The sequence below is a fragment of the Anopheles coluzzii genome, chromosome 2, assembly GCF_943734685.1.
Source record: "Anopheles coluzzii chromosome 2, AcolN3, whole genome shotgun sequence".
Classification (NCBI taxonomy): domain Eukaryota; kingdom Metazoa; phylum Arthropoda; class Insecta; order Diptera; family Culicidae; genus Anopheles; species Anopheles coluzzii.
Genome location: NC_064670.1, coordinates 49,641,974 through 49,668,844, shown reverse-complemented (window position 1 = coordinate 49,668,844; position 26,871 = coordinate 49,641,974). Strand labels below are relative to the sequence as shown.

General features: G+C 50.5%; 1 protein-coding gene across 1 annotated transcript in view; it reads left to right on the top strand.

Annotated features, from left to right (window-relative positions):
- The window catches only part of LOC120948665 (protein serrate), a 103,170-nt gene that overhangs the window by 72,711 nt on the left and 3,588 nt on the right, over positions 1–26,871 (top strand). Inside the window, exons 8-15 of the mRNA XM_040365265.2 lie at positions 300–433; positions 2,977–3,444; positions 7,586–7,699; positions 7,811–8,035; positions 10,142–10,269; positions 17,072–17,225; positions 26,138–26,296; positions 26,379–26,840. Coding sequence (XP_040221199.2) covers positions 300–433; positions 2,977–3,444; positions 7,586–7,699; positions 7,811–8,035; positions 10,142–10,269; positions 17,072–17,225; positions 26,138–26,296; positions 26,379–26,840 — 1,844 coding nt within the window. The remainder of the gene's footprint in view (positions 1–299; positions 434–2,976; positions 3,445–7,585; positions 7,700–7,810; positions 8,036–10,141; positions 10,270–17,071; positions 17,226–26,137; positions 26,297–26,378; positions 26,841–26,871) is intronic.

Below are 26,871 nucleotides of genomic sequence, written 5' to 3'. Positions count from 1 at the left end.
CTCAAACTACTACACGATCAAGCAGAAATGTGCAGAAAGAAGCACGCTTTTGTCACTTGCGCGCGGCACCACGTTTGGTGGAGTAATTGCAGGCACCACAATTGCAGGCAGCATTGAATAATTACTTTCAAAAACGGTCCCTTTGATCGATGAATGTCGGCTTTTGTTCGTGCCCACGTGCAATCAATAGGAATGCGTCTTGCTTTGTGTGTTTTTTTTCCTACAATATTCAGCACGCACCTCTTTAAATGATATCAACTCTAAAAATGTGTCTCATTTCTCTTCGTTCGCTTTTACAGATGCCGACCCGGATGGCGTGGTCCACTGTGTAACGAGTGCATGGTGTACCCGGGCTGCCGCCACGGCTACTGCAACGGAAGTGCATGGCAGTGCATCTGTGATACGAACTGGGGTGGAATCCTCTGCGATCAAGGTAAGTGTATGCGGGGCGATCTGAAGTGCGCAATCCAATCCCCTTCCTAAAAACCGGACTTCCGGGATTGGCCGGCATCCGGTTCAGTTTTCTTCTTTCAACTCGAAATGTGCTATTTTCTCTAGCGCATCCTATTTTCCTTCAAAGTATGCAACGGAGCCACTACTTTCGCACGCAGACAGTGCAATACGAAGGTACTAGAAACCCGTCCCCGTCGCTTTCCCGTTGTCGCCCTAATGCTAGTTAATTTCGATGAAAAATCAAATCGATTTCAATCTCCGCTACACTCACTGCGCCAACTCTTCCTCGCTGCTCCAGTAATTAAATGCCGATCATTTTTGGGGTAATTACCGGCACACGGTGGTCGCTCGCAACACAAAATGGCGAAACAACGAAGAAACAAACGGAAGAAAGCATATCGCGCCACTCCGATGCGATGCTGCACTAAAGCTCTTTATGGGGAAATTAAAACGCCTTCATAAGTCTTTTCTAAAGTGAGCCCTTTTGGGGCGAGAGAGCAGCAAATAAGGCATCCACAAAAAAATGACCCTAAAACTTGAACATTCACACACACACATACACACCATGTAATGGATGGGATTCATTTTTTTTTTTTTGGCCATCATAGCTTCAGAAGGCCACGGTCACCATTACTTTTAATTAATCGATTAATAATAAATTTCCCTTGTTTTAACTCGCCATTTGGAACCCAAAACTCTCCCTCCTTTCCTCCCCATCCCTTTCTTAATCGAGGCGAAGGCACACTATCCGCTCGTTGCAATCTAAAGCAACGAAACTGGAAACCGAAGATACGAACAGGGCGGCACGCAATACGCTAAACCAACGGGAGAGACAGAGCGCGCGCGAAAGGAAGCGACGAACCTGGAAAAGAAACCTAATTAAGTCGAAATTTAATTTTTTATTGTTTAATCTTATCGCTCGGCGATAGAATATTGCTCGGTAAAGCAATTTTCGTATCTGCCTGACTGAAAGAGCCAAAACGGTCCCCCCGAAAAGTAAGAGTCTTGGGAACGTGTGCACACGCCACACGCACGACTGAAACCAGTTCGATATGCAATGTACAATTTCTTCCAAACCCACCCAGATGGGCTCAAACACACACACACACACACACAAACTTCATTTTTTATGGATACGCCCTACAACTCGCTAATATATGTGACTTCAAGTGCAATTTTACATTGAACCCCAACCGCAGCGGAAGGTCTCCCCCATCGAGAAACAGGATATTATAGGTCATCGATTTAACCGTCCGATGGGCCGATCCTGGTCGATTGCGCTGTTGTCGAAGAATAATAGTGTCGCTTGTGAAACCCAAACGCACATTTCAACAAACACTACATCGGAGACCGAAAACCCTCAGACCTTCCGTTTGTAGCGAGATAGTAAGGGATGAGTTTGCGATGACAAATCCCATAAATCAGTCCCGGGTTGTTTTTTTGTGTGGTCTGACATCGCGAACCCTAAAAAACAGTTAGGGTCCTAAGAGGGTAACCGCGTATATGTCACGTTTTGCGCCCTTTCCCTTGCGCACATGAAGACTGGAGAAACGGTTTGTTCCCCCGGCACTATATTTGGTTACCGGTTTTGTCTGTCGCAAACCACCAAGGGGTTGCTGGAAAGCTAACTAAAAAAAAGAAACACGGAAGTTGGCCGCACAGAACAGCAACTGCAAATGAAGCAAGTAAATAAAGGGTGCCGAAATTGTCAAATCGATCAATCAGCAGTGCGGAAGCGGGAAGGGCACGAACCTGGCGGAGGAAACACACTTGTAAAACCGTCGGCGGTAGTTATGGTTTTGATCAACAAACGGACGGGGTTACTGTCCGCTACCATCCCGCACGCACAGCCACGGCGTAATTGCGATCAATTACATCCCTATTCATGTGCCGTCATAATTGCCCGAGCGCGATTAACATATGCGACGAGGGGAAGCCGCAGCAGGAACAACGGCAACAGAAACCCTTTTTTTGTTTGACCGTCGGCGGCGTGTGCCACATGACCGAAAGAGGAGGGGGGAAATCTGCGATGATGCACTGCAAACGAGGGGAAAAAACACTCATAAACACTTGCCGATCGTTTCATCTTACTCGCGATTAATGCAGTGGCCGACAGGTTGGGTGAAAGAACACTCGAACGCGCGCACGCGTGCACGCGTTGTTGTTCTCGAGTGTGTTGTGCTGCTGTTAGGCTTTTGGGTGCGTGAAAAGAGCGCGTGTGCGCACATGATCATACTGGTAAAGGGCAAGAAAATCCAACAAGTGTCCGGAACGATTACGGACAACTGTTACCACTTCCGCACATGATACCAACTGTCTGTATATTGAGAACTTGTTTTTTTTTCTTTTTCGAGGTCACACGAGTGTTTATCTCCCACGAAAACAATAATCCTCTTTTGGTTCGTTTTGCGTTCATGTTTTTTTTTATAATACAATACATACATATTTTTCTGTTGTATGTTTTACCCATTTTACTTCACACACTGTGTATAACATTCTCTCTTTTTCTTCATTCCCGGGCAGATCTCAACTACTGCGGCACGCACGAGCCGTGCATGCACGGTGGCACGTGTGAAAACACGGCACCGGACCAGTACCGGTGCACGTGCGCCGAAGGACTCTCGGGCACCCGGTGCGAAATCGTCGAGCATCCGTGTGCGCCTCAACCGTGCAAAAATGGCGGCACTTGTACGCTAACCGGAAACGACAAATCGGCTGCCGTCGCTTCCTCCACCGTTGCTTCCATCGTAGTGCGCGGGATGCGCGGCATGTCTTCGATGGGCAAACCGTTCGGACGCAGTGCTGCCGGTGCGGGCGGCGGTTCCTCCGCCGGTTCCGGCTCCGGTACGCTCGACTCGAAGGATCAAGCCAAGTCGGGCTCCTCGTCGTCTTCCGCTGGGCTTCCGGCACCATCCGCCGGTGGTCCCCAGCCAATGAAAGATTTCGTCTGTACCTGTGCACCCGGATGGACGGGGCCGACTTGTGAGATAAGTAAGTATACCCTGTTTAGCCTGTATTTCAGCTATGTTGATGGAAACATCTCCCATCGAAGGATTCGTCCATTGCCTTTCGTGCCGTTCCGCTACGTTTCATTTCAATTTCAGATTTCAACCATTAATCACACAACTGACAAATTTCAAGACTCCCTTTAAGACATTGTGCGCTTATTTCTCTTTCGCTTGTGTGCTTTTGACGTTTGATGTACCTCCGTTCAAAGTGTTTATGTATCGACGTTGTACTGTCCTCGCGTTTTTAGGGCTTGGGTAGTAAAATAAAGAAGAAAACACCAAACCGTACGTAACGAGGCATTTCTATCATAGACATTTACAGTTCAGTGCGATGCGATTTTAATGTGGTTCTTTTTTAAAACGAACGAAAAGAACATAGTCTCCGCTCCAAACAAATTGAAGCAGCACAAAGAAATGTTCGTTTCAGAACCTCCAAAGGAACCCCCAAACTACACGCTAATTATTCTAAATTATTGTATTCATAATTTTCTTTGACCAATTCTGTCCCATTCTACCGGCACGATGGTGTTCTAGGATAGAGAGCTTCGAGTGAAGAAACGAACCTTTTTTTACTCAAAAACATTCTTGAGGAAAAACGAGAAGCAACAGCACAAACTTTACAGCACGCTTGGTTCGATTATTATTTAAACATTAAACATTTCCTCCACGGGACGAGTAAATGGATAATCCGTTCGACACACGCGCACACTTTGTTCCAGGGTAAACGAGCTAGACCGAGCATCGATCACCGAACGTGGATTTATTAGCAATTTCACGGCCATACGTCTAGCCAGCGACCCTAAAGGGTTCACGATTGAGAAAGAGAATGTCTTCCTTTTTTCTGTATTTTGGGAGCCAGATTTCCACACAACCGCAGCTAACGCGAGCATGAAAAGTGCCGTTGATCTTCACTTCATTAGAGAACGAGTGTGCCACACACACAAGCGGTAAAAAAGGGGTAGAAAAGGCACCGGAAAGCATCAGAATCAGCATTCGTTGCGGTTGCCCAAAACCTGCCATAAGCCTTACTTCCTTTTCACCGGGATGGCTGGGGAGGGGGAGGATAGTTTGTACCTTTTGTGGCCCGGTTGTGTGGCTCAATCAAACCGCACACGCTTCCAATCGAGCGCGCACTGCGCCCAACTGCGCTTATTTACATAATTCTCGCACCGAACGCCAATCCGAAGCTGTGAAGACTTCATCTCTGGCGCATTAAATTTATTATTTATTGCTCACTCATCGATCGCAACACCGACACATCGACCAGGCCCGGGCCCGGCGAGCGCACAGGAAGGATAGACCGAAAAGCAAACTTCGAAAAATTGGACATTATTAAAAACCGATCACCGATAGAACGAAATGACGAATTTTTATGTGATGAGCGCCGGTTCGGTTGGGAAAGCGACTGCAAGGCGAGTTTGTGTTGTGCTTTTTTGTGCGTAGTCGTGTGCATAATTTGAATGATTTTCACGCTGCGGGTGCTCCAAATAAAAATATTAAAATTATTCTCCAAAAAGAAATCCAACCACACTGCTCTGCCGTCGCATTGCCATTTTTCGTCACAAAACGTGCACATGCTAACAAGATCGATCGTTTAGCGGTAGCGATCACTCGCCGTCGCCGTTCGACGATCAATTATGACGATAATTGCGGCTCTTTGGCGGCAAACGCTGACAAGGTGTGGCCTGTGGCTGCTTGTTTTCTCACCGCGGTTGACATCCGACGGACTTCCGCGCCACCTAATTATTGCGCGAATTTATCTTGCTTCTTCTCCGGGACGAACCACGCATCAGCCGGAGTCCGGACACGAAGAGCATAAATCTTGCGGAAACGACCCAAACGGTCCACGGTCGACGCTCCTAATCGTTGTACAAATAGCATAACAACACCGTACCCGTCTGACGGGATTGGGGCAGCCGGATCGTCCGGATGGATTATCGAGTAGGAACGTGTGAGCGAGTCATTTTATTTTCCCTCGCCCTGTTGGTAACGATCGCTACTATTGAATTCCATCCCAGGACCGCACTTGAGGCGAGTGCACAAAACACCGGTAGCTAACGAACATCCGCAGAGGCTTAGCCACGACACATACTCACAGGCTTCGAGCTCCATTTGATTCCCGGCACCAAATTAAAGCAATCGAAGACAAGTCCTTGACGACACCACACGTTCCCGCGATTGCATATTCGCTTGTCCTCGCCCTACGCCGAACGAAGAAGATTGCAGAGCCCAAGAGCCCAAGAGTCAAGAACGTGTGTATTTATTTCCCATTGAATTGTAAATATTTTTTAATTTGAATAAATGACTGCTGCAAGTTTGTCGCTTCTGTGTGCCCCGCGGGCTGTCCCTCGAGCGATCGGGCGAGATATGGCGCTGCTCTGGCGCTGATTCACCACCGCCACCACCACCAACGACGCTTTTCGACCCCCATCACCCATTACCGCGACAGCAAGATACCACGACATTACCGCGGTGGCGCTCCAACCCTTCCCTATAGCCTTGCGAGCCGGGTGACAGCAAGGAGGCAGCATATTTTCTAGAAAATAAATTGTAATTTCCCCATGCACATCCCGTGCACAAACGAATCGATGTGAATGCATGTTACAACCACACGTTCGAGTGCGCCGAAGTACCCCCAAGAACTTCTGTGTGTATGTGTATTTATGCTGATTGAATCAATCTCGTTACCAACAACCGCAAAGACCAATTGGGCCGCCACCGTCGTGTTGGGGCCCCCGGGGGGAAGGGAGCACAAGACAGCACATTTAAAAGCAGAAAGGCAACCACGACCCCACGCGCAACCCCTTTCACGCGACCGGGTGCGGTTGCACGGTAGTTTTGTGGTGGCGTTCCTCTCCTTTTGCATGGGATTGAAAAGGGATTTCTACCTTTGCATGCTTGTTTGCACATCCCGCGCACATCCCGCGCGACTAGTTGTAGCGCAATCACCCTCTACACCGACAGAACGGTTCTGTGGTTGTGGCAACAGCCGCAGCCCAAGCCAAGCGACGCAAGCAACAAGGAACCAATCTTTCACACAGCCCCGCGTAAAGGGAAACGTGCAACCGTAGTACCAGCATCCGAGGGCGGCAGTATTTGACTGTTTACTACTGCTTTGATTTCCGACTCGCTCTTTTCGCCCAAACCTGACAGCAGCCACCGCATCCTGGGGGAAAAAAGGTAAAATAAAAATAAAACACCAGGCCGCGGAGGACCGTCGGGTGCCGTCAAGATGTACGAGCGCCCAATTAATCATCCATCAAAAACGGTTTGTGGGGGAGAGAGCCGACAAAACGCAGGCGAATGCAGACCGGTAAGGCGTAGTTGGGGGGGGGGGGGGGGGGGGGCAATGGACACGGGAGAATTCATTCCCAATCAAACCCAAAACAAAGCAACGCCACTTGACATCTGACATCCGGCCGCCATTTGCTTTCGTTAGAGCTGGGGTGAAGGAGCGCCAATCACGCGTACCGTTTTGATACCGGGCCTGAACATCGCCAGCTTGCCCCTGCAGCGTCCTTCTCTTCCAGCATCCGCCCTGTGCCAAATTGAAAGGCATCCCTCCCGGGTCTCTGCAATCCTGACGGCAGAGTGTGCCACGAGCCCGAACGGATCTAGATCGTGCGCTCGCCGGTCATTCTTGGCCGAGCTAATTACCACGTCATGCGTTATCCCGGGCCGAAATTGCGGTCAGCCCCATCACGGTAGTGTGCCAGACGCTTCCAAGGGAGCTCCAATCAACTCGCCAGCTACTCGCTCAAACCCATCGACCCCAAAACGTCATAATACGACCGCGTTTGACATGGAGGTCTGTGTGAAAGGCGAACGAAAGACACTTCCTGGCACGTTTGCACTGCAGGAGATTCGTCCACGATAACGGCACGATAACGGTCACAGGTCTCGGCCAGTTTCCCTGTTTGATTGTCCCATTTTATCATATAACGATCGATCATAGCAAAGCACGGAGGCCAACATGGTGTGACGGCACATACCCTTGCCCCTCATTTGCACCACCATTCATTAGCGCCTGCATTCTCTTCGATCGATACGGCTGCAATTTAGCTCTTTTCTTCGGCTTTTCTTATCTCACCCTTTTTATGTTTGTCTTTTTTTTTCACTTCCAGATATCGACGAATGTGCCGATGCACCGTGCCGAAACGGTGGCACTTGTATCGATCTGATCGGCAAGTTTCGCTGCGAATGTCCACCGCAGTGGACCGGAGACACCTGCCAGAACGGTGAGTGGTTCGAGGCCGGTGTGCGATCTTAGTTCACACTTGAGCTGCTCGTCTTCTAACGCTTTCTTTCTCTCTGTCTCTTACCATCTATCGCTTGTCCCTTATCCGCAGATGTCGATGAATGCGAGTCGAACGTCGCGTCCGGCCTGGGACCCTGCATAAATGCGGAATCGTGTCGCAATCTGCCCGGTTCGTTCCAGTGCACCTGCCTGGAGGGTTGGGGCGGTCCGACCTGCGCCAAGAATCTGGACGACTGCGTTGGCAAGTGCAAGAATGGCGCCACCTGTATCGATCTGGTCAACGATTACCATTGCGCTTGCGCCGTTGGATATACAGGTAATTATGAGCTGAGTGCTCCCCTAGACCGCGCCCCGAGGAGAGCCAGCAGGCCTTCGAACAATTTGTCTCCCGGAAGCGTTCATGATTTATGATGATCGACTGCCCGGCTCCAACGAAATAACTGGCTGGACGTGACGCTAGCACCGAAACAAAAACTCCCAGCTAAATGAAATTACGCATACAGCCAAACACAAATGGCCACTAACCGAAGCCTGAAGGCGCTTGCCATAGGTAGCACAGCTGGAAGTGGCATAATTCATCAATCAAACGCTACCAACAGGAGTCTCAGCTTCAAGTGTGCCCTCATGGGTACCATTTTGTACCTGTTTTGCCCCAAAACATCGCCGGTACGGTACGAGGCTGCCCGGATGGGTTCCCCTATTTGACCGCGTGGATGGGTAAATTGTTTGACTTAATTTGTGCGGGAAATTCGTGCAACCTACCTGCTGCTTCACGACCCCTACGTTGCGTTGTTGTGTCGGGCGTGATCTGTTGTTTATGGTTCGTTTCGTTTTTCGGAACCACACACACACACACTTTGCTGGTCCGACGAGTTCCAGTTGTCGTCTAATTTCAATTAATCAAACCGGCAGCTAATCGGCGGTGTTTGCCCGTTGATTGGAGTACCGCTGTGCGTGAACAGGGAATCCCGCCGATACAACGATCGCAGTATGCGGTAGTTTTGCTGGCAGCCTCCACAAACAAGATGAGCCTCCTCGTCTGCTCCCGATCTACTCCCGCTGTCAATTAGAATCGTAATTGTAGCGATGCCGGTGCCGCGGTCTGTCAAAATTGAAAACACTGCGGGCTGTCATGTGTACGGGGTGTACGATCAATCGTTCCACGATCGTGCTTGCTCGCACATGCAGCGCGATCTTCCTGCTGGTTTGATTTTTCCACGCTTTGTCTCGCATACCTGTGCGTGCCAGTGGAAAGGGAAATGATACATATTAATTTCCCACCGCGTGGACCGTTCGCTGGCTATTAAGCTAGTCACGATAATGTCTTACTAATGATAATTTCATTCAAACTGCACCAATATGCAGCCCTAATCCCATCGTTTCCAATCGGTAATGAGGCTACTGCTGCTGCTGCTGCTGCTTTACACTTCAACGAATGCATCCCGAAGTGGGTCCGTCCGTTTCTTCCCAGCCCCGGCGCAACAAATGTTGTTCGTTTAAATGTATTTAAAATAATAATGCTTCCAATTTCTCATAAATGCAAAGACAAATTAACAACCATTCCATGGTCTCGTACCACCCGGCTGCTTAACGTCTGTGAGCTGAATACCGGAGTGAAAAAAGGGATGAATACCCCAGTCCCAACAACAACAACAACGACAACAGCAGCAGCATTAAAAAAAGGCTCCACACAACATCCAACATGAAACGAACTATTGAGCGCGAAAAGATATTAATAAAATGTACCCTTCATGGGGCCACCACTCCGATTACCCCTTACCGCCCCCTTGTGTACGGCCGCGTGTATTCAAATTCGCTACAAATGACGGTTACCGGGCGGGTTTTCTTAGCGCGCCTTCTCGCGCCACGATAATAATCATATTCCGGTAGCGTGGTTTTTATATTTTTGATTAATCTTGAGCTTTTTAAAATATCATCTATTAAACCTTGAATGCGCCGGTCCGCTGGTACACGAACGAACGAACGAACGAGCGAACGAACCAACGCTGTGGCACCTGATAAAAAAGCCCCTCAAGTGCTGGACTGGGATTGTGTAAGAAAACGGGTGTGCTTTTATATTGTGGTGACGTGAAGAAGCAGCAACAAAGAAGAGCAACCGCGGCGGCAATACCGCCGGGAACGAGCAGGCGAAGAAAAGACGACCGTGGACTTAGGCCGATGAAATATGTTCATTACATTCAACAAATTTTCATCTCTTTTTCTCTATTTGATTAGGGGAGGGAGGGAGGGGGAATGGGAACGGGAGCGCCCCGTGTTTTCGTCTTGTTGCCACTAACGTTCTTTTCCTATTCTAACGGACCAGTAAGGCAGGGATTAAATCTACTCAAATGAATCAGCGTAGTAATGAAATCAACATTACAGAGCTGCGGTATTAATCTTCCGTTTATGCTTTCCTCCACAGGTCGCGATTGCAGCACCGACATCAACGAGTGTGCCAACTTTCCCTGCCGTAACGGTGGCGAATGTGTCGACTTCATCGGTAACTTCAAGTGCATCTGCCCGCTCGGATTTTCGGGCACGCTGTGCGAGGTAAGTGCGTCAGCAAGAAAAAACGCCTATGTGAAGGCTGTGTGTTTTCTTTTTTAAAGTTTCAAACAAATTTAACGTAATTTACATGCCAATACGGGCCAACCATTGCGGCAAGCATGGAAAGCAGGAGTTCGTTGCAGCTGTCGCATTGAAGTCTTTTGATGCTCTAATGACCGTCAACGGGACAACGCTTTGCGCTAACGGTTCTAATGGCTCCGGCCGCGTAATATATGATTATTTATTATGCTTCTTGCTGACAGTCGCGCTTTTTACTCCTTATTTTGGGGTCGCTTGCATTGAATCGTGCTAGCTAATTGGACGCATCGCCTACGTTCGATCATCGGGCCGCGGACCACGCAGCACAGCAACGGATGATGGGTTGTCGCGCTGTCCATTCATCTCGATACCTACGGCTCAAGCCGGACAGAAATTTTGTCCCACAAGATAAAGCTAACGTCTTGTCAGCTTTGTCCCGAGTGGCTCAAAATATCCCCCCATAGTGGGTGAGGGTAGAGGGAAACCATGGCTTGCAACATTTTCGTTTCATTTTTCTTCAATACCAAAACGAGACCACAGCCGAAGGGAGAACTCGCCTCACGTATTGTCACCCATGACGAATGACACCCACCACAACGGAACGCGCGCACTGTGACAGTGTGAAGCAGTCCGAGCCAGGAGACAGGGAACGACTTAACATAATAATACTTCCGATAATTATGTGAAACCCCTTTGGCTGCGTCCCAGCCCACCAGCTCCGCCGGGACGGAGCAGATCTGGCACACAAGATGCAGAAAACCTACCAGAGCAAAGCGCGATAACAAATAGGACACTGGGAGCCTTTTTTGTGTTAGCCTCTTGGCGGATGACAGATTGACCACCGATCGGTTGACAAACGAGGAATTGCGTCCGCCGCCTCCCATTGCCCCCGTCTCCCATCCCAGCAACCATTTACACACACAATACAACGTGTCAACATAATGCAACACAAAACACGCCAACACATCGCACCCCACGACCAGGACGGGACACCGCGCCACAAGCCATTTAACGAACTTAACACACAATAATATCTTGTTACCTTTCCTCGTTGCTTCGCTTCGGGGCCGCGCGCGGTCCGTAAATCTCGGGGGGAAAGCTTCGTTTGTTCGATCGGCAGAATCATTTGGGCAACAAGGTGAAATCTGGCCGTTTGTGTGTCCCTTCTCGTCCCAAAAAACGCCCTTCCTCTGACCACCCACTCGAGCCAGCGTCTTGCCGCGGGGGCTGGGAATTCATTCTCAAATCCCGGAATGCGTGTGTGCGTGCGCGTGTTTGTGTCCCGCCAGCCTGCAGTGAAATGCTTTTCTGATTTTATTTTTCCTCCTCCGGTTTAAATACGGTCGCCACCTTCGCCGCAGCACGGAGAGATGGAAGTCCCTTTAAATATTTATGATTTGCGTGTCGGTTTTTTTAGCATCGTGTCCTCCCGGGCGCGGCGCACGGTGCCATCTGCTTCCCCGTGGCCACAAACCGCTGCCCCAATGTAAATGAACGGTCATAAAATAAAAATTAATTTATAAAGATATAAAAAGATAATAGCGAAGCTGTTTCGGAACAGTTGAGAAGGATGTGCCGGGGAGTGGTGCCGCAGAGGCGCGGAATGGTTAAAGCAAAACAAAACCCATCAAACCGAAGGAAGGGAAGGTATACAAGCCAGCTTAATGCTGGGACAAATGCGTGAACGTGTAAGCACGAAGTGAGGGAAACAAATGTATAAATACACCACTGGTGATGGTGATGATGATGATGATGATGGTGGTCATGATGAGAGACTAGCATAAGCGGAAAGGCTCGCTAGGAACTGGTAGCAAGCAGCAGCAGCAGCCGTCTATCTGGTTGGCGAGGATCGGATTGGAAGCAATTTGTCTTTGCGTTAAAACCATTTATCAGCTCATGAATTCTTGAATCAACAAGCCGGATAATATCTCGAGCCAGCAGCTCCGATCCGCGAAGCCCATCTTCGTGCCCTATTCTCTGAGGTGCTTCTTTTTTTCGAAATATTTTGCATACATATCGCGTACCTCGAGCAAACAGCAAACAGTTATTCCCGTGTAACTGGCGTTTTTCATCGTAAGTAATACCGTTCCCTTCTTAAGGCGATCAATCCGTCTAATCCGTCTCGGGCCCCGGGACATGTGTCGTACCTGGTCGTAAACCAAAGCGGGAACAAAAAAGGAGAACGGATATTAGAAATGCAGTAGCACCCAGCGTACGTATTTAATGCCGATTGTGATGGCCATATCCTACCGCCGCCCGCCAGAGGGCTTCTGCGGGTCCCCGGCTCTACAGCTTCCCTTCTGCCGTCGGCCCTCGACACTGCCCAGCACTGAGACCCGCAAACAAGTGACACTTAATGAGTATGCAAATGAAACTATCACTAGCTTAGAGCGGGAACGTAACGAGACAAGTTAGACCTTCGGCCATCCTAAGCTCCCAACAGGCGATTCACATTGTCGACCAACTTTTGGGGTGGCACATCCCCAACAGCACATGCCGAGAACCCACCCCAGAGTTCGAGGGGAGGGTAGCTAAGCGAGCTGTTTGAAAGCTTGTACGATTGCCTGCAACGTTCTTCTGCTGAACCTGTTTGGTGCGGTTGCAGTGATATCGTCTGCACTTGTTTTCCCGTGCTCCTGTTCAGTATTTTTTTCCCACCGCCTCTCGGCGGTACCCGAGTGGTCCCGTTTGTCCGCCGTTTGCAGTGCAGCGTCAGGCCGCAAGTGCTTGTAGAGAGTTATGCTGTGATGTCAATTTTTTTCACCCCGCACACACACATACGTTTACATTGCGTACGCAATGGTCGTGCAGTTTTTCGCGAATCCACCAAATGGTGCCACCGAGTGCAGCGGCTCTTCGTACCTACACTACCGGTTTGCACAAGCACACACACATACAGAAAGAGAAATACAGCAAAGACAAACCATCTCGTCGGGCAAAACGGCAACTGGCCCCTCCGGTGCGCTGCAATCCCGTTGAAATGTTGACTAGAGTGACGGTTCAAGATTTAATATGTTATTCGCCTTTTTATTATCTCTCACACACTAGAGACTGCAAAACGCCACACTTGCGCCACGGTCGTCCGTCCCCGTCGATCGTGCGGCCGTATAGAGGCGTACCCTCACTACCTTCTTAGCCTCCTTCCTCTGATACCGATTACGAAATAGCACGGATTTTGTGCCCGTCCCAAACCGTTGGCAGGGGGGGGGGGATTGAGGCGGCGTAGCACGGGCACAGGGTTTGACGGGTAGAAGGGCGCATGCGAACATGCGAACAAACACGAACCCCTGGGCACGGCACGGCGGACCGAACAAATGCGCGCTGCGGCGCTACCGGTGCGGTGCAAGAAGCATTTAAAAGCCCCAGCCCCGGCCGGTCAGCTGCTGGCTTGAAATGAAATAAATAAATTATTTTAAATGTAATATAAAAATGCACCAGCGCCCGCGACAGGTGGGCTCAGTGGCGGGGCAAACGGGACCGGTGAATGCACCTGCTGCCTGCTAGTAGCGCTTGCACTTGCGCCGGTGCACTGCACTGTAGTGTCGCTGCAGTCGATCGATACGGTTCCATTATGGCCTGTGAGCGCTGTGTATCCCCCCGCACTCGCACACACACACACACCCTGGCAGGGCAATTATGTACAACAAATCAAACTCACCCGAAAGGTTATTTCGCACCGTTCACTCGGTCGGCGACGACGACCTCGCGAAACAAATGCGAGTAGTGTAACTGCTCCCGCCGGCGGGGCAGAAGAAAGCGTTTCGCGCTCGGTTTAGAAAGGGTTGCGGTTTTTTGGTGCGCACAAATACAACCGATCGATCGAGAGATCGAGAAGAAAAAACAAGGTGTGCAAACTCGTGGCGCTGGTGTGCGCTTTTCCGGAAACAGCAAATGCTAGACGCTAATTGATTAACATCTCTCCCTCGCTCGCTCGCAGCCGTTTGGCGCATAAAGGACGCTTGTCGGACGCAGTGTTGGAGCATTTCATTATGTAGCTTGCGTAATTGGATGAATGTGTCATGTTATCGGCGGGATTGATATTTTCAACCTGGTTGGGTTGGACCGGGGTGTATTTTTTTTTTTTTCGCGATCGAACGCAATCGATTGGGAGATTGGGTTCGTCTTCTCTAACGCTGACGTCCAACGGTTTGTTGGTCGGCGCAGCAGCCGTCTCGTTAGGTTAGATGAGTTTGATTGATCGTGGCACAGCGGGATATCGTGCTCTGGGTTGGAGTTGGAGGATTTATTTGCATGTTTTCATCAGCTGCTCCACACGGCATAGTGCAGCTTGACGATGCATCCCATCAGAAATAATAATTGGAATGCTGAAAAGGAGCTCCAATTTTGGTAGTCGATTCACACCTCCGCCGACACACCAGGGGGGGAACGCCATTCCCATAAATAGTTCGCAGTGCGGGTGATTGATTTTTCTTGCATTACATTTCGTGTTAGCGGCGAATGGTGCCCGCGCATGGATGGCACGAACCGGTCGTTAATCTTCGCACCCGGTAAGCCGATACACGCACCTAACTCCTGCCAAGCGGCAGCAATTAACCATCCCTGTTTGAATCGGTGTAACGTTCCACACCAAAAATCACCCCCGTTTAGCAGATGCTGCTTTGCTTCTGCTGCTAGCAAACAAATCCTACCGCACCCTTAACACTGTCAAGTGCCGAAAATCAAGCGCTGGCAAAAAAAGACAAACCACAACACACCAGTATCGCTTTACCTTCACACGAGCAAGAGAAAGGTTTGCGCTTGGTGAGAAAAATGTGTAGCATCGCCCACCCTCCGGTCAGCATCCGTTGATGCCGAAAACATCCAGCCACTCTCATCGTCACCGGCAAATTTCTCAAGACCGTCGCCCAGCATTCTTAGCAACCACTCGGGTTCACAACCGCTACCGGGAGAGGAGGGGAGCGGGAGGGCGGCTGGTCGGCGCACCAAATACGGGGCCAAATTAAATCATTGCTAACGAATTGGTTCTCCCTTGCCGAGAGTGGATCATTAAATTAAATCACTCCTGCGAGTGTCGGGAAAGGCCCCAGTTGCCTGCCACCCGATAACAACAACAACAACAACGTTAACAAACTGTAGCACTAGCCGGAAGCGGTTGCTGGGTGCCGTGGGAGCTCGCCGGCCACGACCAAAACTGCACCGAAGCGACTCATTTAACAAGCAAACCTGTACTCGTTGTCTTAGTTGACAGTCGGCGGTGCAATGGGGTAGCGCAAGGGGGGATCATTTTAAAGGCGCACATCGAGGGTGGGGTGGTCAAATGCCGGCACCCTTAAGCTGGGACAGCCATTTCGGCTGGCGGTGGGGTGTTAAAAACCGGTGGGCTCATTTTGGAGACAGGTGAGAAGCGCGCTCGTTTGATCCCCCCCGGGTTTGACTGAGCAGGGCAGGCGCGAATATCGATAATCGATTAAATCCCGAACCAGTCCGTGTGTGTGTGTGTGTGTGTGTGTCCGGAGACTGGGGCCAGCTTACTGTCAGTCAAAAAAAAAAACAAAGCAGAGAAATGCAAAACTTAGCGTTAATGCGATATTGTCTACTCCTACTCGACAACCGTGCGGTGCACCATCTTTCACTTTACGCTTTCCTTCCATATCACGCTCGTTTTGTTTTCTCCCGGCATGTGTTCCCCAATTTCGTCGGTTGGAACCATGCCTTGCCAGCTCACATAAGAAGCTTTTGCTGCTTCTCCCCCTCCCCCATACATTCGGTAAAGCGTCTTAAGATTCCAAATATTGATTGACAATTTTCGAACCGTCCGAATCCAGGAATGGCCGCCAGAGAAAGGACCGTGTCTCGGCCCAAAGGTGTTAAATGTAACAAGTGTCACGACACGGCCATTCTCACGCCCCTTGTACCGGGCATATAATCGGGATCGATTTATTACGCGCAGCCGTACGGCGTTTTGCTCTGTTTGATTACCTTTTTCTGGCCTCTCCGGCTGCTTATCTTCATCATCCACCTCGTATTTGACACCGGCCCGACAAACGTCAAAAGTTGCCGATTAAAACGTCACCTGACCGTGGCCACCGAACGACCATACCGTTCGTCTCCCCTCCCGACCGTCCTGATCGATCGCTAATCAGATTAGCTGGATACTAGAATGGAGCGAAAAGTGTGTGTGTGTGTGTGTGTGTCCCCATGCCGAAGATTGTGTTCTATTTTTAAGCAAAGCGCATTCTTCGCACGATCACCACCAGCCACCAAATTGTGTCCGGCTCGGGTAAAGGGACCAGCTTTCGTTTCCTTTGGGTCGTGTTGTTAATGCTTCTTTTCATCGCTGCTGCTGTTGCTGCTGCTGGATTCGGCGCTCAGCTACGAGCGATAATATCATAATCCGAGCTGAGTGTGTTGCTCAAACGGTCCCGATGTCGGCCCCACTCCAATTAAATACCATTCTGTCGCATCCCGAGGCTGTAGGCCACAGTTGGCAGAGGGGGCGGAGGCGCTGAACCACCAACCTGTCCCGGGACGCACCGCTTCGACCACTTTCCGATGGCTAACATTACCATAAAAATTTGATTTTATGCTCGTTCAACATAAACAAAACTTCTACCGCGGTATCGGGCGATCATCGTATCGGTTCGCGGTGCCGTTTTGTGCCCCCCGCCCGCCTTTGCCAAGAGCGGGCAGAAATATTTTATTGCCCACTATCATATGCATTCTAATTGCCGCCGTGCGCTCAATCCACAATTTGTTAACCTTTTTTGCGTTTTCCTTTTTTCCACCTTTTCTTTTTTTTTCGCAGGAGGCCAAAGATCATTGCGTATCGTCACCGTGTATCGAGGGTCAGTGTTTGAACACGCCGGGCGGCTACTACTGTCACTGTCCGCCCGGTCGCGCCGGCCGTCACTGCGAGTTTCCGCGCGTACCCTGCGAAAAGGGTGGTCCCTGTGCAAACGGTAAGTGTACATTCGTATCCATTTTTTTTTGTTTGCTTCTCCCCGTTCTTACAAGATAAGGCAGCATGCGATGCGCAAATGTGGGTGAAAAGCTGCGTCGTCACTGTTCCAAGAGCAGTCGTTCCAAGAGGGGGATGGGGAAGTGCCTATCGACGACGTGTGTCTAAATTAAACCACGATCGAAAGCTCGCTCGATCGGCTCGGCCCCATTTCTTTTCGCACCTTGGAGTACCCCAATTCGGACATGGTGGAGCCACCGTGAACATTAGCATATTCGTGACATCCAATTTATTGCGCCATATACGCCACCGCGATGACAGCCGCCACGGGTCGCGTTGGGAGCATCCCAGCCGGGCTGCTCTTCCGCCTGCTTCTCCCAGTGCTCGCGAAATGAAGGTGTCCGATTTTTGTGTCTTTGGCGCTGACCAAGAGTGAGAGAGAGAGAGCAGAAGCAGCAGCAGCAGGATCGAGATGTATCGGAGCGATAACGGAAGAAGCGCCTGGCTCAGGTTGGACGACAGGGGACAGGGGCGGGCTCACTGTTGCCGCTAAACAGCACAACGCAACGTCCACCTAACACATAATTATAATAATAATACAATAATTCATTATAATATTTCAACGCGCTTGCACGGACCGTCACGCCACACGCTCTGCCGGTGCCATTTTGCTTCCCCCTTGCGGTCGCGACGCGTCGAAGCGAATGTGTTTATTTTCCACACACTATCACCACACTATCAGCGAGCATCAGCACATCGCTCTTGACTGTGCGAACCGGTGCTTGCTTCCTTTGCGCTGTGGCGAACTATCGAAAAGAAGCTCTTCCCTCTGTCCTGCGCTGCAACACAACCACCCACTTTTAAACCTCCTCGGACTGTTTGGAGGAACAGGCCACAGGAGGAGGAGAAGGAGCATTTGGATAATTTACAGCCAGTGCCGTATTTGGTGTATTTTATTGCCCACCATCAACTGCCGACAACGACGGACAAACTCTGGCCAGCGATATCGCCCCGGTGGGATCTGTGCCGATTCTGGCGTTTCGGTGGCAATCGCATCCTCGCTCGTCGTTCCACAGGGGGACCCCCCCTGCCTACCTCTCTCCTCTGTGGAAGGACACTGGAGTCGTCGCAAGGAATGCGACAAGTGGCTCTGAAGATGTGCTGCCTTCGATGAGCCGTTGAGCTGTTCGCTGTTCGGCTGCCAGAAGACGCGTCTGCACCGTGCGCGATCTCACTTTCTCGGGTGAAATCGAGCGTTCGCTGTTTATCATCCACCAAACGGTGTTTTATTTGCTCGTTTCCCCTCGGTCGATCATGTTTGCTTCATGTTAAAGCTCTTCTTATTCTTTTTCTTCTTCTTTTTTTTGCTGCATCTCACGCACCAGATGCCGATGGGAAAATCTGTCAAATGCAATTTATTCGCTACGCGCCGGCCCTGGCCGCTGGGAATTTCGCGAACGGAAAAAGCGTTTCCTGTGCCACAGATCGGAGGGCTATAAATTAGTATCATGTGTTGGTGCACCGCGCCGAACACGCTCTTTCTTTCAGCCAGCGAGAAAAAAAAACCTTCCACGCCACTTTCCCTAAAGGACTAGACAGTCCGAGTAGAATGTCGAGCAAAGGGCGATATCGAGCTGCTCGAGATGTCCGTCCATCGTCCTGACAGATCATCGGATCGTTTGTCTTGTCGGTGGCTCCTGGAGCTCCCTTCCGCTTGTTTCCGCGACGGGGCTACACGACACCGAGGCAGTTAATTATCCCGCAGGTTGGCTCCCACCTATGTGTGCGCAGCGTTCTCATAATCGATCGGGAAAACGATCGGGAAGCGTGAAACGACGAACCGCTCCCCGATTCAGAGTGACACGTCACGATGGACACGGTTCTGGTGCAGCTGGCCGATCACAGCGGGAGCCGAGGGTATCGGTCCACAACCTGCTTCGGGTTGGAACATATTTATTACACCCCGCATGTCCTGTTGTGCCGCGTAGAATTGGCGCGATCGCTCATTTTCTGCCCTCTAGTGTCTAGGGGTAAAACCATACCACGGGACGGGTTAGATTGAAGGTGGTGAAACCACCGTTTCTCGCAGACGTTCCCAAATGCCAACCCATCGTGATCGTGCACTGCGTCCAGAGCGAGCCAGAGAGAGAGAAATGTCCGTTAACATGTTCATTTCCAGATATGATTGTCATTGTTGATCGTGCGGCAATCATCGGTACGAATGCGAACGATTGCCTCCTTAACGCTCCCCCCTTCGAACGCTAACAAATTGCGCGTTCATGTAGCCCTTGTTGATCCAGATATACATCATCGGCTGAGGGGCCGCTCGGGAGACAAACACCCGCGAGCGACCTCCGTCCTCCACTACTCCCTCCCCACAGTGCATCTGCCCGAAGTGCACCTTGCCCTTGTGCCGTGCCGTGAAAGCGATGGAAAAATCATGTCCGCGGGGGCCACGACTCCCTTTCTCCCCGATCACTCGATTTAAATTAACAAGTTTGTTAACAGTTTGTTCATCTGTCCAGCTCCATATCGTTCTACATCGCTCATAAGCGGATCGAAGCCGGGGTCCGTTCGCGGCCCGATCATGCATGATCGCTGCACCATACCGGTGCCTTTCACCGATCCGCGTTTGAATGGCTGGATGTTTGCCGTTTTGCCGTCTCGTTGATCTGGTGCGATCGAATCGCGCCAGCTCCACCCAGAAACTTCCACCGTCTCAGTCCGCGTCGTCCGCCACAGAGACATGATCGCCGTCCCCTGCTAGAATCGCCATTTATCGCACTTCCCTCGCAAAGCATTCGTAAGCCCGCGCACACCAGAGCGGGGCTTAAAATAATGATTCGCTTTTGTCTTTGGCCGTGCCCTGCCGCATACCTTCCATTCACACACACACACACCCTTTTTCCCCCCACGTTCGCGCTAAAATCACATCATCGGTCCAGTCTCGCACCGATGGGCGATTGTATAACATTAAGCTGTATGTCAAAACTGCCAATTTGCGGACGATCCGCGGTCGATCGATCGTCACAGTAGATCCGCGCACGGACACTGCAAACTTTGAGACAATCTCCAACCCCCGGACGACCCCCGGCCAAGACACCCGCCCTTCCCAAAACGGGAGGGGTTCGTTAGCGCGTTGGCGATGGGAAAAAATCTAGCCAAAAATTGAACCGACCGAACCTACGAGTCCCTAGCATGATCGACTTGATCGCCGACTTTGGGGCAGCCTTTGTTTCCACACGAGTTGGCGTGTCGTCTAGCTCCAAAAGCCGCACACACACACACACCCTCTTGTGTGCGTTACGGCGTGTGGCCACCACTCGCAGCGCTGAAAGAAAGCGCGCGATCGCGCAAGATTCCGCTCAAGAGGTTCCCCCAAGCCGCGGTTTCGTTTCGTTTGCTGTGCGCGCGCAGTTAAATGCTAAGACACGCGGGAAGAATAATTGACTCCTTGGATGGAAAATGTTGAATTATTTATTTGGGAAAGCCAGTCGGCCAGTGGCTTCCCGACTCCCGGCACTGCAACAAAAGCAGCGTCCAGTGCACGCCAGTACTCCCAAACCCTTGGCTAATCCGGTCGAGTGGAACCATCCGCAGGCCCGTCTCACCGCGTAAATTGTCGATTTTTAGTGGAGTGAAAGAATTTTGATTGACACTCGATAGGCAACGAATGGGGCGAGCCCGGGAGGGGGTGTGGGCGGCGAGAGAGATAGGCCAGCCAAACCTTAGAAGGAAATATGGACGGACGGGACGGACCATATGATTGGGTTACGAGTGTTGGTTCCACACCTTTTCTCCACTTTCACGGGTTGTGCACGGATGGTAGACATTGTACGCTTGCCCGGAAGTGGAACCGGGCGTCGATCGGCCCTGCCGCTGGATTTGACGCCCTGGACTGTTTTCTCGGACCGTTCTCTACCCCACACTAATTGCCCAACTGCACCCTCGCGCAAGGTTAATTGGATCGCGCGGCTGAAGAAATGAAGAATTTTGTTACCGAGCGCAAATGCGTTTGTTTGGTTAATTTATGTTTTCACTCGCTGCCATTTCACAACCTTCTTTTTTAATTTTGTTTTACTTCTAACGCGTCTCAAACGTGGGAATTGATTTGCTTCCCAATTATCTGCCCACGAATGTGCAGCCCACAGCCGCGCGGGCTCGCGACTGTTTGCCATCGGCAACCGGCAGCATTATTAGTCACACCCGCCAATCCGAGGAGACACATTTGGACGTGTTTTAGCTTTCTGCTTCCTAATTCTTGCACTCCTCCGAATGGCTGTCCTTCTTCCGGGAAGCTCTTCTCGGTTGGGTTTTTTTTTCAGTACTTCAGTACCTTCCCCCGGCACATCTATTAATCACTACTTATGTTCTCACCCAGTAATTGACGCGCGCATCGCACAGAAAAGCTCGCCCGCTCGAATTCACATTCGCAAACAAGAACCGCGCCGCCGCATCACGTGAACGCGAAAATCGTGGCATGCGCGCGCACACCCGCCCGGTCGCCCACCCGCCCGCCCGTACGGTAGCAGAAGCGTCCCACGATGACACTTGCGCGGCAGTTAATAAACGATCCGATTTGCGCAAACTTGCGCAAAGATGACTCACAGGTCCCGCGCAGGCCGGGCCACGGGTTCTGTATGAGTGTGTGTGTATGTGGGATCCATTCCGGCGGTGGCGGAAACATCGGATCCAACAAGCGGATGCTTCAATGCTTCAATTATGTACGCTGCCGCACCTCATTACTGGCCGTGCCTAGACGCTCCCGTGTGCCTCCCCTTTCTTGCAAATGGGATGTAAATATGAAATTTATATAAATTGAATTGAAATAATAAATAAATTTGCTGGTAAATCTTTTCTACAGCTCCACCCTCCTTCTCCCTGCGCGAATCCCGTGTTTTGCACGGTAATGAGATGAAATGAAAAGCGGGGCGGAGAGTGGCACGGTTTTGAGCAGCACCGATGCCGGCTGGCACCGCGCCTCGTTACCGGAACGAAATTGCAACGGCGACGTGTCGGCAGACGCATTGCAAACATCAGCCATAGCCACCGCGAGTCTTACAGTATGTCAGCAGCGTGCAGCGGCATGTAAGGCGTGAGATCGAAGGAAATCAACCTTTTTCTTCGCTCCCCCAGCTTCCACTATCGGAATGCAGCGGAGGGGCGGTGGTGCAAACGCATCCCGCCAAACCCATACAGCCTATGTTGCCCCGGCGCGGGTGCCGTACACATAATTAACTTCCTCCCGGGCTGCTCCGGAAGATCGAACCCGACTTGGCCGGGCAGTGTTCTCGCTCGACAGCCGGGACCCAGCCGTGTGATTGTCAGTTAAATGAGAACGTTTTGATTTGCAGAACATTGATCCCTTGATGGCCGGCTGGGGCGGACTGGGCGTAAACGGGGAAGGGGTGTGTAAGCTCGTGCAAATATGTTGCCGCTCGGTGAAGGCTGCGAGATCGTTTGATATCAAACCGTGCCTTATTTTTGCGCTGTCCATCCGCTGCTGGGAGTTTGCCGCCCGAAAGGACCGCGGAATGGAATGGATCCTTGTTAGCGACCGATGAATAGGCAAATTTTCCCGCACCCTGCCCTCTCCCGGCACAATGGTAGTGTCTTCTTTCCCGCCGGTGTGTAATTAGATGGCAAATAAGGGGGAAAACGGGCAGTGGCACGATGCTGTCTGCTTTCTTGCTGCTCCAAATGGATGCTAAATTGGATGGGATTACCCCTTAGAAGGAATAGTTTTATTGGACTAATTCTTCTTTTGATCCTGGCGCATCGCGCTGGATTTTATTTTCAATCTCTGCAACGCCGATCGGCGAGTGTTGATAGTGATGGGTGGGAAAATGTCCCGGCGCGGCATAAAATGGGAGTTAAGTGTCAGCAAAATGTTGATTTGGCGTTTCATTTTTTCCTCCATTGAATCCATTTTATTTGTATACCACAAATCCTAAAGTCTATTGCACCCAACGTGCAAGCGCCAATATACATCCATCCAGCACCAACACTGCTTACTTTATCCCCAATATATTGAGCATAAGGAGAAAAAATCCATAGAAAAATCATAGCCATACACACACACATAGATGAAGCCGTGGGCGATCGATTCCGCTAACTAGCCTAACAAATGGTATACGGAAGGAGTCGCCGCAGGTTGGAGTCGCAGCCGCAGCCGCATGACTAATGATCGCTCGATCGCTCTCGCCTCAGATGCGATGAATAATTAGGTTCCTAAATGCCTCGGTAATTAATACAATGCTATTCCAAATTTAGAACCACCCTTGCCCCCCTGGTTCTACCTCCAAGCCTTCGTTTCCCAACAGTACGTTTCATACAGATTTCTCCATCCTTCGCTCCCGTTGCTTCTCCTCGTTGCTCGAAAGCTTTGTAAAATAATGACAATATGATTGAGCTTTCCTTCCACTCTTGCACGCTCGCAGCCTATCGCATTACGTTCGTTCTTTTTTGTTGGTTTCCTTCCCCCTACTTCCCCTTGGTCAAATTATGCTTCGTGTGGCCGATGAACCATAATGGTTCCACCGCCAGAGCGCTCCGGCTGCTCGGCGTATCGCTTTGGAGCGCTTATTTCGCTTTATCTTTTAACTCACTCACTGACTTGGCCTGTCTGTCTGTCGCTCGTGAGGATACACAAGCTCGTCTGAAGCTCCTCACACGGCGCTGGGGATGGAGACCCGGTTCCCGGACGATATTTGTATAATTAATGGAACTTTTCTACTTCCTCGGATGCTTCGCTTAAGACACACCGGAGGCACACACAATGAGCTAGCGAGGCAGCGAGAGGCTCTTCATCTTCATGGGCGAGAGTTAAAAAGGATGCTGGCCAAAGGGTGCGAAGGAACAGAATATGGAAACAAGAACGCCGAACAAAAACACCATTTTTTGTTCCCCACACACACATACACACAACCACAAACACGAACAAGACGGAGAGGATGGTAAACGTTAGCACAAATAAACAAGAAAGAGTAACTACACTGCCTGCAAGCCGTTTTCTTTCTTATTTTTTGATAAATTGTTTACAACTTATTTATGCCTTCAAAAAGCGTACCCCAACGAACAACCCACCCCACCCAGGCACTGGTATCTCAAATGATCAACTGATCGTACCCAACCGAAAGGAGCACAACCGAATTCTACCAACGTTGCACTGGGCCAGTTTAAACCACCACGCGCAGTAATGACAACGAATTAGGTGTGCTATGGTGGGCGCTCTGTTCACGGGCTTTGATGTGTTAAAGGGGATTTCCTGCAGGAGCCCGTGCCTGTCCCCGTACGAAATACTCTACGCATGGGTCCCGTGCGGTGTAGATGAAGATAAATTAATGATTACGGCCAATATTTGTCATAGCTTATTGCACAGTGCCCACTGCTCCCACTGCCTCCAAGGAACGGGGAGGTTCTCAAAAGATTCTGTCCGTTAACACAGTCGTCCCAGCCAGATGTCCTACAATAGTTTGAACATTGTTGCTTCTCATCACTTTATTTTGTTGCTTCCATGCAATCATATTCTTGTCTTGGCTGCCTTTCTCTTTTTAACATACTGTTTCTTATACTTGATTGCTCATATTTTCCAATGATGTTTAACCTCTTTCCAAACTTAATACAAACGGACAAAAATAGGTTCCGTTTAAAAAAAAAGTGTCGTAATTGATGTTAGATACGATATGATACAAAGTTTTCCTGCCTTCATTTGATCGGCGTCGGGGCCACTGCTACTGATTCCCTGTTGGGAGTGTTAATCCAAACCCGAAACCCGAATCCAAAAGCATAACAACCGCACCAACAAACTCACCTATTTATTAATGTGAATTGAAAAATCAAGCACCTTCTTTTTTCCTTCCACTTAACGATGTTTGGCTGGCGATTGTTTGGTAGGCCGAAGAAAGACAATGTAACCAAATGAGGCCGCGTATGCCCCCTTTCATTCTGCCCTCGGGGGAGGGTGGTGTCACTCGGAGATGCCCGCGCAGCAAGAAAGAAAATTGGTCGTGCAAACAGCATCACTCCCGGCGGCTCCCGGCGGCTTCGCAGAGGAAGAATGTTAATGTGCTGCGGCGATGGGAAAAACACGGGATGAAAACGGCCCAACAAAACAGAAACAAACACAGCCCACAAACGAGCCTCAATCTGTCAGCGAGCTTCCGTCCTTCTTCCCCCCCCCCCCCCCCCCTGCGAAAAGCTTACCCGCACCAAGTGCTGATAGGAAACCGCGACCGATGGCTAGCAATGGTTGCTGTGCATTAGACTCCGGATTGAGATGCTCCATCGTCGTACTGCACACAATGTGTTTTCTCTTTTGTTGTTGAGAGTGTAATGTTGTCGTTTTTTAAGCAATAAACCAAAAAACTCACAACCAACAGCAACAGATAAACAGATAAACATCGGTTCTAGAACAACGGAACGGAGCATCAAAAGAAGCGAGGCAACAGAAGCGGGACTAAGTGCAACAAACACACTGATTAAGCAATTAAAATGACTCCCAGCGTTTGATCGCCTGCAATTGCATGCCTGTTTTTGTGTGTTTTGTTTGTTTTATACACACTGTTGCAACGATGAGGTGACGCTGTGGGTTTATTTCGCCATTTTCGCTATTTATTATCCATCCTGTTCCCTTGCCCCTCTGTTCGTCCGCGTTTGATTGCTTCGCCATTCTTTTCGTGTGCCACTCTTGAGCGAGCCACTTCTCCCCTGAAGCGTATCAACAACGTATATGAAATATTGATCCTCGCAACATAACAACCGACACAATCGTTAATTAAGACGTTAAAGCGTAAATGGTTCTTTCGGAATGGCAAAGAATTACAGGCTCTAGGTGTAAGGTAGTAAACAGTTCAACATTGATGTAATTTTTAATTGTATTTTCTTCTTCTTCTCCGTATCTTCCTCTTGCAGAAGCTGGCTGCACGATGCCAACCAGCAACGATACGGCGATCTCCGGCGGCCCAATCGTGGTACCGATTCCGTGCAGCGGCCGCGGCAAATGTGAGTCCGGCCCGATGGGGACGAGCTGTGTCTGCCAAAGCGGATTTACCGGGCCATTCTGTCAGCATAGTAAGTGTCTCAGGCCAGCCCTCGACTACGCTTGGAACGCATTTCATTGTGCGTGTTTTGTTTGGCCATTCTTTACTTCCAGATGTCAACGAGTGCACCTCGAACCCGTGCGCCAACAATGGCATTTGCATCGACGGCGAGGGAGACTATTCGTGCGAGTGTCAGCCGGGCTGGACGGGGAAAACGTGCACGGAGCGGGCGATCCAGTGTCTGCCCGGCCAGTGCCTCAACGGGGGCTCCTGCATACCGTCCCAGTTCGGGGGAGCTCCGCACTGTCGCTGCACGCTCGGCTGGGGCGGTCCGTTCTGCAGCGAACCGCTCGACCAGTGCCAGGGCCAACCGTGCCACAATGGGGGGACCTGCGAGTCCGGACCGGGCTGGTTCCGGTGTCTCTGTGCGAAGGGGTTTTCCGGCCCCGACTGCCGCATTAACGTGAACGAATGTTCGCCCCAGCCGTGCCTGGGTGGGGCAACGTGCAAGGACGGCATCGGAGGATTCACCTGCATCTGTCCGGTCGGGCGGCGTGGTGTGCGGTGTGAGATTCGTAAGTCATCTCGCTTGCAAATTTGTGTTGT